We start from the raw sequence: 15,581 nt of genomic DNA, 5'->3' as shown, positions 1-15,581 counted from the left end.
GAGCGCATGCGTTGAGCATGAGCGAGCACGAGCTACCTGTTAAGTCCTCATGCTCATGAATGAGCGAGCACGGATTCTGGCTCGCTCGCTCATTCGCAACCCTGAAGTTATGTTAAAAAAACCGTTTCATATTAAATTAAAATTATGGTAAAACGTTTCTTAATCCACCATTAGGTGGTTGATGCCTTCCTCATATTTACAAAGTAATAATGAAAATAAGTTTATGAAAAAATATTTACCTGATGCAGACTTTTCCAGAAAACATGCAGACTTTCATTTGAAGCAATGTGGCAACCGGGCGTTTCGCATCTGGCGCGACTCTCGCACGTAAACAAAAAGACCCGGCCTTTTGAGGTTATGCAAAAAATCACCCTTTTTTGTAGATACAATTATCTTTTTCTTAGCATAACTTTTTAAATACTTTACTAAACAGAATAAATTTTAATAGGGTCTTATGGGACCCCAAAACGAATCGAATAAGGCTGACCCGGCCAAAGTCGGTTCAGTCAGTTCTGAGATAATCGTGTGGAAAAAAAATCATGTCTACACACATCCCCACAGACATTTGTTCAGAATTTGATTCTGAGTCGATATGTATACGCGAAGGTATATCTAGAAGGTAAGTATATTTAGGAAGTTCAATTTTCGAGTGATTTTGTAGCCTTGCCTCAGTGAGGTGAGGAAGGCAAAAAGGATGGTTTTTTCATGAAACCCTAGTAGGTAGTCTGTTATTTTTATTAGGACCTCTTAGGTGCTGCGATTACGTTAGGGGAGATCCATAAACCATGTGGACACTTTAGGCGGGTTGGAATCACTCTATAAATGAGGGGAGCGGCCGTGGCTGACTGGTTACGGTGTTCGCTTTGTAAGCGAATGGTTCTGGGTTCGATTCCCATCTGCTCCCAACGAGAAAGTTTAGAACACATAAATTTGAAATGAAGAATATGAACGAAAAATCAAAGTCGCTCGAGGCGGGGCTCGATCTTCCGTCCTTAGGGTTGGTAAGCAAAAATGCTAACCACTAGGCCATGACGACTTGGTGAGCTTGGACTGGAATTAGGACTACTGTTACAGAGAGCGAGTTGTGGCGCTATAACCACGGCAAATAGTGTCCAGGACATTCGTGGAAATACAATGTCCCATCCCAGAGGGTCCCGGAGTACCAAACCTTCTTAGCATGGTGCTCCCAACGAATACAACCAAATCACGGAGCGTATGGTGGTGTGTCCCCACGCTTCTTCCTCCCCTGTCGATTCAGAATTGTGTTGTTGTTCGAACACTCAGTGCTCAAACTCAACCCAATTACGAGTCATCTCTGCGATACGGCTTTACGCAGTAGGCCTGGCCGCTTTAACGCTTGTGATGTTTCAATGCATTCCGATGCAATGGTGCACTACAAATGTTAATAAATGACAAGAAGAGTGCTAGGCGTCATCTAACCTAAGGCACTCTCTAGGATCCCTTCGAAAGATTGGCTGCGCTAGGGTCCAACCACCTTAAGGTGGATTATGTAACGTTTTTTCCTTTTTTTAATTTTGAATTTGACTTTTGAGTTTTGGAACTTTGAATGTAACATTTGTAAATTTAAAATTTTTGAATATTTAAATCTGTGTTTTTTGAACATTGAATTTTAAAATTCATTTTTTTAGTTTACGAATAAAAAACCATTCATATACTAGGTGAACAAAAACGTCTTTCTTCTGGTTGCATTTTATAGGAAATTACAGTTTCTGTTTTAAAACTTGGTTTTAGATATTTTTTTATTATTCTTTTATTTAATAGCTATCGTGTTCCCGAGCAATTTTAAACAAGAATCATTAAAAGAATCATTTTTTTCAATCTTTCATCTTCACATTCCTTGTAAACAAATTTGCCAACTTGAAAAAAAAAAAAAAAATAGATGCACGAAACAAGGCAAGACCTTCACATTTTAAAGTCCAGTTAGTTGAGATGATGCTGATCAAAAGCTTGTGAAACTCCTAATCGACAAATGTTCACGTGGATACAACCAAAGTGATATTGTGGTTTGGTTGAGCGTTTTAGCAGAATGCATTACTGTGAATACAAAGAAAAAAAAGGAACAACTCGTCTCTTTGTATTCACAAAGTGATATGATTCAATTTTACATCAAATCATTCAAGAGCCACTCAACTGCCCAATTCTTTATCGATTTATTTTTTATTTTTCCCATATTTAGGAGTTCATTTTGACCAGTTGTTTCGACGATTAACTTAACTTTTCTTGTTTTATTTTTCATCATTAACTTTAAGTAGTTTTTTTTCATTTTCTTTATTTTTGCCTTCCTCACCTTACTGAGGAAAGGCTATAAAATCACTCGAAAAATGAACTTATTAGTTTGACCTCGTAGACCCACCTTCACGTATACATATCGACTCAGAATCATGTTCTGAGCAAGTGTCTGTGTGGATGTGTGTAGGTGGGTGGACAAAAAAATTGTCACTCAATTATCTCCGGACTGGATGAACGGACTTTGACCGTTTTAGTCTCATTCGATCCGTCATGGGGTCCCATAGGTCTCTATTTAAAATCAGCAAGTTAAGTTAAGTACTTCAAAAGTTATGCTTAAAAAACGATTTTGGCGAATGTCCGGAAGATTGCAAAAAAAAAATGGTTTTTGCAAGAAAACCTATCATGTTATACATTTTCAGAAAGGTATTAAAAAGACCTTTCCAATGAGTCCAAAACATTGAAGATCTGACAACCCTATCAAAAGTTATTAGCACTTAAGTGTTATTTATACACTTTTTTGGAGGCCGGATCTCAGATATTTCGATGAAAATGATGTCCGGGTCCCTGATGCGATACGGCGTTAGTTAGATAATGGAAAGACCTTCCAAATAATTCTAAAGCATCGAGGATCTGACAACCCTATCAAAAGTTATTAGCACTTAAGTGTTACCAGACCTTGCCGATGATCCAGAAATATTTAAGGTCTGTGAACCCTATCAAAAGAAATGAGTAATAAAGTTGATTTGTTGAACATGTTGCTATTTTTACTGAATGTATTGACTTTATAAATATGAGGTAGGTACCATCCACCTAAAGGTGGATTAAGTAACGTTTTTGTTTTATATTTGTAGTTTTAGGCCTATTTTACAACTTCCAATCATAACCTTTTGCCTATTCTGTTTCTCATCATTTTCCAGCCACTTTTTAAATTTTTTGTGCTAATTTAATGGTTAAAAACCACCCTAAAGTCATTTTTGCTATTTATTTCTGTAAAACCACACAAAAACACAGATCAGTCAATACGAGCAATAACCTAATCCTTAGAACAACCTTGCCGAAGACACCAAATCAATCAGAAAATCTATTCTGATATGGATTTTGAAATAAGTTCATTGCACTTTTGTATAGATAGATAAGCTTCAAATTTCTTTGGTCATAAGGAATCGATAGACAAATTTTCACTAAAATAAACAAAACATACAATGAAATGTTAATTGGTGGAAACATAGAGAGTAAAGCTTTCCGGCACAACAGCTGACTCAATTTGTTTCAAATCGAAACAATACCTTCCATGTTGTACATACAGCGTTTCCACGCCAAACAGGCACGGATCCAAATCAAAAGTGCAAGGTCAAAATAATTTGTCAATTAGGGTAGTTCTAGCCGAGTCAAGGGTGGCCCAAAAAATGACGTTTTTGACGATTTTCGCAAATCCTCTTTTTGAAAAGTAGGGCAGCTGTTATGTACCTAACATTTTTGACGCTAGTTTGACGTGGAATCGCTGCAATCGTAAAAGATTAGCCGTGTTGCGTCGACGGATTTTTTTATGCTGAGAAAATGTGCCGATGGTTAATGAACTGCTTCCGGCTTGCGGATCGAAGGGTTTTAATTACAACGGGTTAAGAAAGAATTTATTCTGAAACAGATCAACAAAAAAGAAACAGCTTAAAACTACAAACTAAAACTAAACAACTCTAACTATAAGAGATCCGATATCCATATCCGTTCGATTTCGCTTTATCAAGCGAAACAAAAGAATTTTATCTCTGTTGACCCTTCCGTGCCGCTAAATTGTCCAAAAAACAGCAAAAAATTTAAAAGTTTGTCATGCAACAGTTCAACAGTTCAGTTCCGTTTCAACTTACCAGCTCGCGTAATCATCCGCTTGTACGGCTCCGGACTCATCTTGGTAAACATGAGCCGTGGCTTTGCGACACGACTTGACTTGCGCGTCCCAGACGACGACGACTCGGCCGACCCGGTGCTGGTGTTGGCCTCACTCGCCGATTCTCCGTCATCCTCCTCCGGAGGCTGCTTCTGCTTTGTACGTTTGCTGGAGCGCTCCTGCTTGGGTTCCACCTTTGGTTGTGGTGGCGGTAGATCCGCCACGGTGCGCTTGGGCCGTCCACGCGTTTTGGCGGGTTCGGGGGCGACCTCAGCGACGACGGTCGTCTTGCTGGATTTTGATGGCTTTGGCTGGGCGGCGGGAGCGGAAGGCGCTTCTTCAGCGGCTTTGCGCTTTCGCGATCGCGTCGTCGACTCGCTGACCGTGACTGAGGGTTCGTAATCGACGGACTCGTCGACCTGCTTTTTGGGACGCGACGAGGTTGACGCTTTGGACTTTGAAGAGCTTGTGGACGCCTTGCTGCTGCTGGTGTCGTCTTCGCCGTCCTCTGAAAATCGCTTGCTCTTCTTTTTGTCGCGGGCGGAACGCCGCTCGGCGGCGGCTGCTGCCGCGGGTTGCTCGACTTTTGGTTCGTCCCGATCGTACTTCATGACCGAGAGTTTGCTGTCCTGCTTCTTGAAGACGGGTTCGTTCGGATCCTGGTCCTCATCCGAGCTGTCCCCGAAGATGTACTTGTTTTTGCGGGCCAACCGATCAAGTGCCTTGGGCTGCTGGGACTTGATCATGTCCGACACGGCAAGTATGGTCTCCTTTTTGGCCATGTTCAGGAAGGGATGTTCGGGCGTGTTGAACTCGAACGAGCACGTGTCCGTGTCCGGCTTGGAGCGCGAAGGTGTCTCCATGGCGCTGTTGGTGCTACTGCTGCTGCTGGCACCGGTTCGGGAACTCTTCGTGCTCGAAGCGGCGCTCCGATTCTCAGGTACTTTAAAAACCGACTTCCTCGACCGTTCCTTCTCCTCGTCGGCCATCGGCATCGTAGCCGCCAGACAGTACTCATCGTCCAGATCCTCAGTTTCCGTCGGTTCGGTAAACCCGAGCAGATCATCCTGCGTAGACGCCAATCGCTTGGTCGTCCGCAACCCCACCTTCCCCCTCCCTCCTCCTTCATTCACTTCGGTTCGATTTTCCTTGTTGGAAGATGGCGAAATGTTCAACTCCTCCTCTTTGTCCTCCTCCTCCATCTGGCGGCCAATCATCGACGGCCGGCACGTGCTGTTCACCGCCGGCCTAAAGTTCCGCGTCACCTCCGGATCGTCCTCGTCCACGAGCGAACCCCGAGAGTCCTTCGCGACCAGCGCTTGCGTCTGCATCTCGTAAGCGTCCTCCGGCAGAGCCAACGGAATCGTATCGTTCTCTACGTCTGCATCATCGTCGTCACCTTCCCGACCGCCTTGGGGAAGTGCCTGCGTGGCCAGGTCGTACGCGTCGTCAACGGGAAGTGCCTGCGTTGCGACGTCAAACGCGTCCAGCTCGAACTCTTTGTTGGCACGGAGGGAAGTGTTTTGCGAGCGGGACGTGGCCCAGTTGGTGAGTTTGACGTTCACCTTGCGGAGGGAACGGGCAGTGGTGAGTTTTTGCGGTGGTAGCTGCTGCGTGGCCAGATCGTAAACGTCGTCGTCGTCGTCTTCGTCGTTGACTTGCGGGGCCGGGGCGGCCGGGACTTTGAAGGCACTTGAGAGGTTAGCTGGAAAATAAATGGTTTCAAATTATTATTTTTTTCAGTTTTGGCACGCTTCAATAAATCAGAAAAAGAGTTTTAACTTGAAGTAATTTTCAATTTTGATTTTTTTTTTATTTGGATGAAATTGTGTCCATAAACTTCCAAGGTCAAAAGACACCAAATCGATCACTAATTTGAAATTACTCACAGTTTAACGGAACACATCAATTTAAATTTTGAATTGGATTCACTAGCGTGCCCAGGGTGGGGCAACATGGGGCAGTTGCCCCACCATCCTCGGAAATTTGTTCTAAAATTGGGCAGGGGGTGTCCATAAACGACGAAATTTTTGAAAACTCTAATATTTTTGCCCCACCTTCCTTGAGGACCTGGGCACGCTAGTGATTGGATTTGAATTTATTTATTTAGGATTTATTTTAACCAGAGTGCGGTGCACCTTGATCTACGATGCCCATATTTTCGTATCTCAAGAACTACGGAAACTATTGACATATTATTTCATTCATAGCATAGCGTAGTTGCTACTCCGTTATTGGCCAAGACTGGAGATCTGCTCCATGGACCACAACTTCGCAACTCTCAAAGGCACCTATCGTGACTACTGATCAATCACGGCACCGGCCACGAACAGTGGATAGATTACGGGAAAGTGGATGAGAATATTAGTCCGAAAATCGCTTAATCCGATGCGTCTCCGGCAAAGTATCACTTGAGTTTTGGAGAGTTAAGAAATGTTGCGCATTCTTTTCGTAACCCCCCAAGAAAAGTTGACATTTCGGAATGAGCTCGATTGAGATTCTTTGGGGGAAAAATAAAAAAGATTAAAAATATTAAAAAAATAGATTAAAAACGTATATTTAAAAAAAAAAATAACAACGATTATTAATTCGCAACGAAATTAGGAATTAAAAATTTAAAATTCCTTAAACAAAAAAAACTGGAAATTAGAAATTCATTTAACTAAAAATACTAAATTTGAAAAAATATATATCAAAATACGAAAACGTAAATTCGGGAATTATGAAAATATGAATTAATTGAGCAATTCCAGCTCAAATCAGGAATTTTTCTGGTACTTTTGTACCCGGCCCTCTCCGATTTCAATGAAATTTTGTATACATGATATCATAGGCCTATATAAGCCATTTTTGTGTATATGGAGCCAATAGTACTCGAAAATAACATTTGAGAAGGGCGTAAGGTATTTAATTATTTTTGTATTCTGTAATTTAAAAATTACTGTATCTCGAAGCCGTTGCATCGTATCAAAAAGTGGTCAGAGACAAACTTGTAGGAAATTTGACGGGCTTTCCGAAAAAAAAAATACACTGAAAGAAAAATACACTCCACTTCTATAAGATTTTTTTGATTTTTAAGTCCAAAACTTAATTTTAAAGGTGATGTCACGATTTTTTTCGTTCAAAATTTTTGAGGAAATAGCCTGAGATATGACCAAAAGACTGACGAAAAATGCAGGATGGTATGTCTCTCCTGAAAAAATACAAAAATCATCTACTAAAACTGTTTTTTTAAAGAGGTCTAAACGTCAAAATTTTTAAAAACCTGTAGTGGAAATCGATTCCCCAGACAATTTTACATAAAGTCTCCATATTGACGAATTTCCTATGCCTAATCCTTGGGAAGATACAGCGGTTTTAAAAATAAAAATGTTAAAAAACGGGTTTTTTGGTGGTTTTTGGCAATTTCTATATGAAAGACTTTTGATTTGACTCGTTTTGATATTTACGTAAGTTAATTTACTATTTAGGTTTCTACCACACTGAAAAACATATTCTATTTACAGTTATGAGAAATGTAATTAAGAGCGAGTTTTTCACCAATGTGTAACAGGTCGTATCGAGGTGCTCCGATTTGGATGAAACTTTCAGCGTTTGTTTGTCTATACATGAGATGAACTCATGCCAAATATGAGCCCTCTATGACAAAGGGAAGTGGGGTAAAACGGGCATTGAAGTTTGAGGTCCAAAAAACATGAAAAATCTTAAAATTGCTCGCATTTCCGTAAAACTTCATCAATTCCAACTCTCTTAGATGCATTCGAAAGGTCATTTGAAACCCTTTAAAATGTGCCATAGACATCCAGGATTGGTTTGATTTTTTCTCATAGCTTTTGCAAATTACTGTTAAAAATGGATTTTTTTAAAACCTTAATATCTTTTTCCAACAGCGTCCAACACCCATACTCCCATAAGTCAAAAGATAGGTAATTTTATGGACTATAAGCCTTTGGAAATAACTTTTTGGCCAATCGCAGTTTTTCTCATAGTTTTTCGATTTTTCTATAACAAACATTTTACAACGTTAGTTTTTGCCCTGTAGGCCGCCATAGCGGTATTTTTTGGTCTCAATTTTGTCATATTCGGAATCCTCTGACAATTTCACGTAAGTTAGAAGTATTGGAGTTGTAAATTTGATTGGAAAAAATGCCATTTAAAATGAATTAAAATATTTTTTAACATTTTGTCGGATTAGGGGTAAAAAAGATATTCGCCTACTTAATACGGCATTTGACGTTTTGATCACAAGGTAAATAAGATCTATTTCTTTTTTCGAAAATGTTTTATTTAGTTATTTTTGAAATCAAATTTACAACTCCAATACTTCTAACTTACGTGAAATTGTCAGAGGATTCCGAATATGACAAAATTGAGACCAATATGTGCCGCTATGAAGGCCTACAGGGCAAAAACTAACGTTGTAAAATGTTTGTTATAGAAAAATCGAAAAACTATGAGAAAAACTGCGATTGGCCAAAAAGTTATTTCCAAAGGCTTATAGTCCATAAAATTACCTATCTTTTGACTTATGGGAGTATGGGTGTTGGACGCTGTTGGAAAAAGATATTAAGGTTTTAAAAAAATCAATTTTTAACAGTAATTTGCAAAAGCTATGAGAAAAAATCAAACCAATCCTGGATGTCTATGGCACATTTTGAAGTGCTTCAAAAGACCTTTCGAATGCATCTAAGAGAGTTGGAATTGATGAAGTTTTACGGAAATGCGAGCAATTTTAAGATTTTTCATATGTTTTGGACCTCAAACTTCAATGCCCGTTTTACCCCACTTCCCTTTGTCGTAGAGGGCTCATATTTGGCATGAGTTCATCTCATGTATAGACAAACAAACGCTGAAAGTTTCATCCAAATCGGAGCACCTCGATACGACCTCTAGAACAAACCGAGCAATATTTACAAATACTGCCTCTTAAACTTATATCTGTAAGGCCATACATCCAATTGAAATGCTGTCAAAGACAAACTTATGGGAAATTGGACGAGCTTTCTGGTAAAAATATTTACGAGACTAAAAAACCAAGTCGGTCATATAGAAATTGCCAAAAAAATCACAAAAAAATCAGTTTTTTCATCATTTTTATTTTTAAAACCGCTGTATCTTCCCAAGGATTGGACTTAGGACAATGGTCAATATGGAGACTTTCATGTAAAATTGTCTGGGAAATCGATTCCCACTATCGGTTTTTGAAAATTTTGACGTTTAGACCACTTTTCAAAAAAAAAAAAAAAAACAGTTTTAGCAAATGATTTTTGTATTTTTTTAGGAGAGACATACCATCCTGCATATTTCGTGAGTCTTTTTGTAACATTTTTGGCTATTTCCTCAAAAACTTTGAGCGAAAAAAATCGTGACATCACCTTGAAATTTAACTTTTAAACTTTAAAATCAAAAAATCTCATAGAAGTGGCGTGTATTTTTGTTTCAGTGTATTTTTTAAGGAAAGCCCGCCCAATTTCCTACAAGTTTGTCTTTGGCCACTTTTTGATACGATGCATCGGCTTCGAGATACAGTAATTTTTAAATTACAAAATACAAAAATATTTAAAAACCTTACGCTTTTCTCAAATGTTATTTTCGAGTACTGTTGGCTCCATATACACAAAAATGGCTTATATAGGCCTATGATAACATGTGTAAAAAGTTTATTGAAATCGGAGAGGGTCGGGTACAAAAGTACCAGAAAAATTCCAGATTTGAGCTGGAATTGCTCAATTAAATTATGAATAAATGAAATTATACAATTATGAAATTATGACATTATGAAATTATGTAATTATAAAATTATGAAATAAGAATATTAGAAAATTATAAAATAAATCTTGTACAAATGTATTGAAAGTTTTTCTTAAATTACTTAATTTTTAAATTTCTATTTTTTATTTTTTCCCTGGGCTTTGTCATAATGAGTGTCATAGGTTTGATGCTTGTTTGGCAAAGAGTATGATTTGATTCGATGTGGAATTAAAATCGAAGTGTTCAGTATATTGCTGAAGCTTCCATTTTTACACATGGACACCACTTCATGCTGCGAGAACCCACTTTGGCGTAGTCTCAGGGCTTAATCGATGGCCGGTAAGCTGTCATCGAGACAAGGAGGTTCTCTGATAGTGGAAATATCACATTTGTACAATGAACCGCTACATATGTGATTTTTCCCTATCTTAATGTGGGTGTCAGGTTAGGATGCGGGTTTAAAAAATAGTGTTTGTAGAATTTAGGATTTTAACTATAAATATCAACTTTTTATACTTTGCCTTTAGTTATTTAGGGACAAAATTAGTAACAGTGAATTTAGTAATTCTATCAGAATCGGTGATTTTCATTCAAGTAGCATAAAAACCAATCTGATTTGTCAAAATTTCCATAGAGTCTCGATCAATCAATAGTGAAATGATATCGGACTAAATTCGTTGATCTGTTGAACTAACGGTTGTCGGATTATGATTGTATCGACCATTGTTGCGAATCGAGGATCTACTGGAATTCTGACGAACAAATGGTCGTCTCTTTTTCAATTCACGACTTGTAAAATATCAACTGTTATTTTTTTTTGTTTTTTTCAAAAGAAGCCAGACAGGTTTTAAAAGAAACGTTTTTTTGGTTAAAAATTAAAATGTCGGGGATTTGAGATAAGAGTAGCTTTCGGATAGGTTGCTTTAAATCTTGTTTTCAATTCAAGTTAGGTAGTTATCCGCAATTAAAATTTGGACTTATTGATATGAATAATTGAACATTTTGGACTTATGAATAACACACAACTGTGCATTTATTCTAGAGTCAGATCCATACAGCGTCAGTGTTTATTTGGTCGAAGTGTACTAATTCATTGGCAGATCTGGTTCTAGTTGTAATGTACGACATGACTACTGACGGACGTGACAGGACGAGGGCCCAGTTTAGAGGTTTCGACATCAACAATGTGCGGCTGGATCACCCTCCCAAAAAAAAAATTCTATTTTTTATTTTTTATTCTTAAATTTTTAAATTAATGAATTCTAAAATTCATAAATTCTTAAATTCTAAAATTCTTAAATTCCTCAATTCTTAAATTCTTCAATTCTTAAATTCTTAAACTCTTAAATTCTTAAATTCTTAAATTCTTAAATTCTTAAATTCTTAAATCCTTAAATTCTTAAAATTCTTAAATTCTTGAATTCTTAAATTCTTAAATTCTAAATTCTAAATTCTTAAATTCTTAAATTCTTAAATTCTTAAATTCTTAAATTCTTAAATTCTTAAATTCTTAAATTCTTAAATTCTTAAATTCTTAAATTCTTAAATTCTTAAATTCTTAAATTCTTAAATTCTTAAATTCTTAAATTCTTAAATTCTTAAATTCTTAAATTCTTAAATTCTTAAATTCTTAAATTTTAAATTCTTAAATTCTTAAATTCTTAAATTCTTAAATTCTTAAATTTTAAATTCTTAAATTCTTAAATTCTTAAATTCTTAAATTCTTAAATTCTTAAATTCTTAAATTCTTAAATTCTTAAATTCTTAAATTCTTAAATTCTTAAATTCTTAAATTCTTAAATTCTTAAATTCTTAAATTCTTAAATTCTTAAATTCTTAAATTCTTAAATTGTTAAATTGTTAAATTGTTAAATTGTTAAATTCTTAAATTGTTAAATTGTTAAATTCTTAAATTCTTAAATTCTTAAATTCTTAAATTCTTAAATTCTTAAATTCTTAAATTCTTAAATTCTTAAATTCTTAAATTCTTAAATTCTTAAATTCTTAAATTCTTAAATTCTTAAATTCTTAAATTCTTAAATTCTTAAATTCTTAAATTCTTAAATTCTTAAATTCTTAAATTCTTAAATTCTTAAATTCTTAAATTTTAAATTCTTAAATTCTTAAATTCTTAAATTTAAATTCTTAAATTCTTAAATTCTTAAATTCTTAAATTCTTAAATTCTTAAATTCTTAAATTTTAAATTCTTAAATTCTTAAATTCTTAAATTCTTAAATTCTTAAATTCTTAAATTCTTAAATTCTTAAATTCTTAAATTCTTAAATTCTTAAATTCTTAAATTTAAATTCTTAAATTCTTTCTTAAATTCTTAAATTCTTAATTTTAAATTTAAATTCTTAAATTCTTAAATTCTTAAATTCTTAAATTCTTAAATTCTTAAATTCTTAAATTCTTAAATTCTTAAATTCTTAAAATTCTTAAATTCTTGATTCTTAAATTCTTAAATTTAAATTCTTAAATTTTAAATTCTTAAATTCTTAAATTCTTAAATTCTTAAATTCTTAAATTCTTAAATTCTTAAATTCTTAAATTCTTAAATTCTTAAATTCTTAAATTCTTAAATTCTTAAATTCTTAAATTTTAAATTCTTAAATTCTTAAATTTAAATTCTTAAATTCTTAAATTCTTAAATTCTTAAATTCTTAAATTCTTAAATTCTTAAATTGTTAAATTCTTAAATTGTTAAATTCTTAAATTCTTAAATTTTTAAATTCTTAAATTCTTAAATTCTTAAATTTTTAAATTCTTAAATTCTTAAATTCTTAAATTCTTAAATCCTAAAATTCTAAAATTCTTAAATTCTTAAATTCTTAAATTCTTAAATTCATAAATTCTTAAATTCTTAAATTCTTAAATTCTTAAATTCTTAAATTCTTAAATTCTTAAATTCTTAAATTCTTAAATTCTTAAATTCTTAATTTTTATGTTTTTCGAATTTGTAAATTTTTAAATTGTTTTTTTTTTTTTAATTTGTGAATTTGTAAGTTTGTTAGTTTCAAATTTTTTGAATTTGTACATTTGTAAATTTGTGTTTTTTTTAAATTAGGCCGATGCAAATATTTAAAAAAGTTTTTGTCCCTCGGCCCTGGCCGAGGTCAAGGGGGCAAAAAATAAAAATATTTAAATAACAAGCTATAGTCTTCACATTTAAATGAAAAAGTGTTTTAAAATGCATTTTACACTAGTTCAGTTGTTTTGCAATCATTAGTTTTCAAAAAATCTAAGATCTGACAAAACAAAAATTGTATCGAAAAAAAGATTTTGCATCGAAAATTTTCAAAAATCTTAAGATTTTTAATAAACCCAAACATGCTAAAAATGATTTTAAACGCAGAAGAATGTATTTTAATTTGATTTCAGCTGGTTGCACTTGAATTTTCATTGAAATTTTGAAGTTTATTGTAAAAATTTTTTTTTGCCCCCTGATTTTTCGGGCCAATTTTGAAGGGGGGGGGTGACAAAAACTTTTAAAAATATTTGTACCAGCCTTATCAAATTTTAAAACTTCAAATTTTTTTGATTTTTTAATTTATTATTTTTTAAATTCTTGAATTTTTAAATTTCTAAATTCTTAATATTTTATCATAGTTATTTGAAATTTCAGATGTTTGTTTTTTCTTATTTTCGAATTTTTATTTTTGAATTATTTTTATTGTTTTTGCCGGAAGATGTATTAGGATGATTCCTTGATGTTTTGTATTATTATGACATTTTTCTGTCGAAATGTTTTTGTTATATTGACCAAATACTCAAATAGGAAGGCCGAGTTACCCCAACGGAATCCGGAATATCTCCGGTAAAAATAGACCATCTTTATCCCCCATCTGAAAATTCAAAATACAGACAAATCTGGATCTTTTACAACCGGAAGCATCCACTTGGTAAATTCTACCTAAAGTAATAAGATTTTAAAGAAATAGTAGGGGTCAAATGACTACCCGAGCGTTTGAGTGTTAATTTTGTGCATAACACATTTCATCCAATTAAAAACACAAACAAAAATCAATAAAACAAAAAAAAAAGAAAACTCACCTTTACTGGTACTTGGTTCCGCCTGCGTCGCCAAATCGTACACACTCGTCGAGTGCGTTTCCCGGTCAACGGGCAGCGCTTGCGTGGCCAACAGGTACGGATCATCCTCCTCCTTTTCCCCTTCCCCATCCGGCACCATGGCCTGCGTGGCCAGCTCGTACGGATCCAGCTGACACTCGCTCCGATTAAACGCTTCCTGGTTGGGCAAAATGCCCGCTTCTTCTTCGTCGTCCTCCTTCTCCACCTCCTTGCGCTTCCCAAAGTCCAGGTCCGGCGTAACGGACTCGGTGCGGTCCTGCGGTTCCTCCACCTTCTTCGACAGTGACAACTTGCTGGTGGAGGCTAGTTTTAATGGTTCTTGTTGAGGAGTTATTCGATCAAAGTCCAGATCCGGGGTGACCGACTCGACGCGGGGTTCTTCGGACGGCTTGTTGAACTCCAGCTCGGGCGTGACGGAACCTTCCCGTGGATCGGTGCCCTTGGTCGTGTTCTTCGTTTCGTTCCACTCGAGTTTGCTCAAATCTTCGTCGGTTTCGTCGGCTTTGCTTTGTTCTGGGAGTTTGCCGTGGAACGAGATTGAGTCTACGGAACGATCAGGGGCGATCGATTTGCGTTCTGGCTGTTTGTACGACTCGTCTAGATTTTGCAGCAGATTCTGCGACGCCAGCTCCACGTACGGATTGTTGAACAAGCCGTCGCCGGTGTTGCGTTCGTCCTGGCTCTCGAAGCAAAGAAAGTCGTCTTCTTTGTCGCCGGTGCCGATCGTGTTGCCGATCGGATCGATCACCTGGGAGGCGTCGGCGGACGCCTCTTCGTTGCATTCCTGCGTTTCCGGAATGTAAAACAGGTCATCATCATCGAGGTCGTCTTCGGGGCCAGCGCCAATTACGTTGACGTTTTGGCTTTCATTTACCTGAATTGACGTGGAGGCACCTCTCTGAGGTTGCGTCGCAGGGACCACGAAACTGTCCCGCTGAAGTGACGTCTCAACCGCCTTGGCGTCGTTACTGACCGTTAAAGCGTTCAACGTACCCGTCTGCTGGAGGTTCGATCGGGACTTGAGCGAAGAAGGTTCCTGAAACAAAGGCGTTCCAAATTAACCCAACTCGATTCAAAACTTCCCGAAAAAAATTGTCTCACCTCCAAACTGCAGTCGATGAAATCGGCCGAATCTTCGAAGAACGACGCCGAACCAAGTCGGGAGGATCGACGAGCTCCGCCACTGCCTCCGCCCAGCAGGGTGCCAATTTCCGCGCGACACTGGATCACACTGCCGATGGTGATCCGGGCACCGTTGGGAACCGCGTGCCACTCGAGTGGGGCCAGCTCCTGGAAGCTGCTCGCGGATGGACTCCTGGCAAGGGTGATGCCGCTGTGCGAGCACAGATCCATGATGTGCAGTTCCTGTGTGGCCGGGTTGCACCGAACCGCTGCATGTTTGGCGCAGACGGACTGGAATGGGAAGAAATAATTTTATGCTGTTACTTTGCCAAGTTCAAGAAAAAATATGTAAATAAGTTTTAAATCCAGAGCCACTATATAAATATATATAAAATTGATTCAATAAACTCATTATAAAAGTGTAAACTAATTAGCCAACCGTAGCTTCAAACTTTATGCCGTGCGGTGAATGAAAAGATT

The 15,581-nt window shown here is 36.4% G+C and overlaps 1 protein-coding gene across 3 annotated transcripts in view; it reads right to left on the bottom strand.

The window, feature by feature from the left end:
- The window catches only part of LOC6038800 (mediator of DNA damage checkpoint protein 1), a 35,169-nt gene that overhangs the window by 5,155 nt on the left and 14,433 nt on the right, over positions 1 to 15,581 (bottom strand). Inside the window, exons 3-6 of one of the 3 annotated variants that reach the window (XM_038259083.1) lie at positions 15,081 to 15,392; positions 14,854 to 15,015; positions 13,941 to 14,763; positions 4,116 to 5,840 (exon numbers count right to left, since the gene is read on the bottom strand). In XM_038259083.1, the coding sequence (XP_038115011.1) occupies positions 4,116 to 5,840; positions 13,941 to 14,763; positions 14,854 to 15,015; positions 15,081 to 15,392 (3,022 nt within the window). Of the gene's footprint in view, positions 1 to 3,859; positions 4,037 to 4,115; positions 5,841 to 13,940; positions 15,016 to 15,080; positions 15,393 to 15,581 lie in introns of those variants that run through there. The other 2 variants (XM_038259084.1, XM_038259082.1) reach the window with 2 other exon arrangements.

Source organism: Culex quinquefasciatus, chromosome 3 (assembly GCF_015732765.1).
Source record: "Culex quinquefasciatus strain JHB chromosome 3, VPISU_Cqui_1.0_pri_paternal, whole genome shotgun sequence".
Classification (NCBI taxonomy): Eukaryota; Metazoa; Arthropoda; class Insecta; order Diptera; family Culicidae; genus Culex; species Culex quinquefasciatus.
This window is presented reverse-complemented; position numbering and strand designations above follow the sequence as displayed.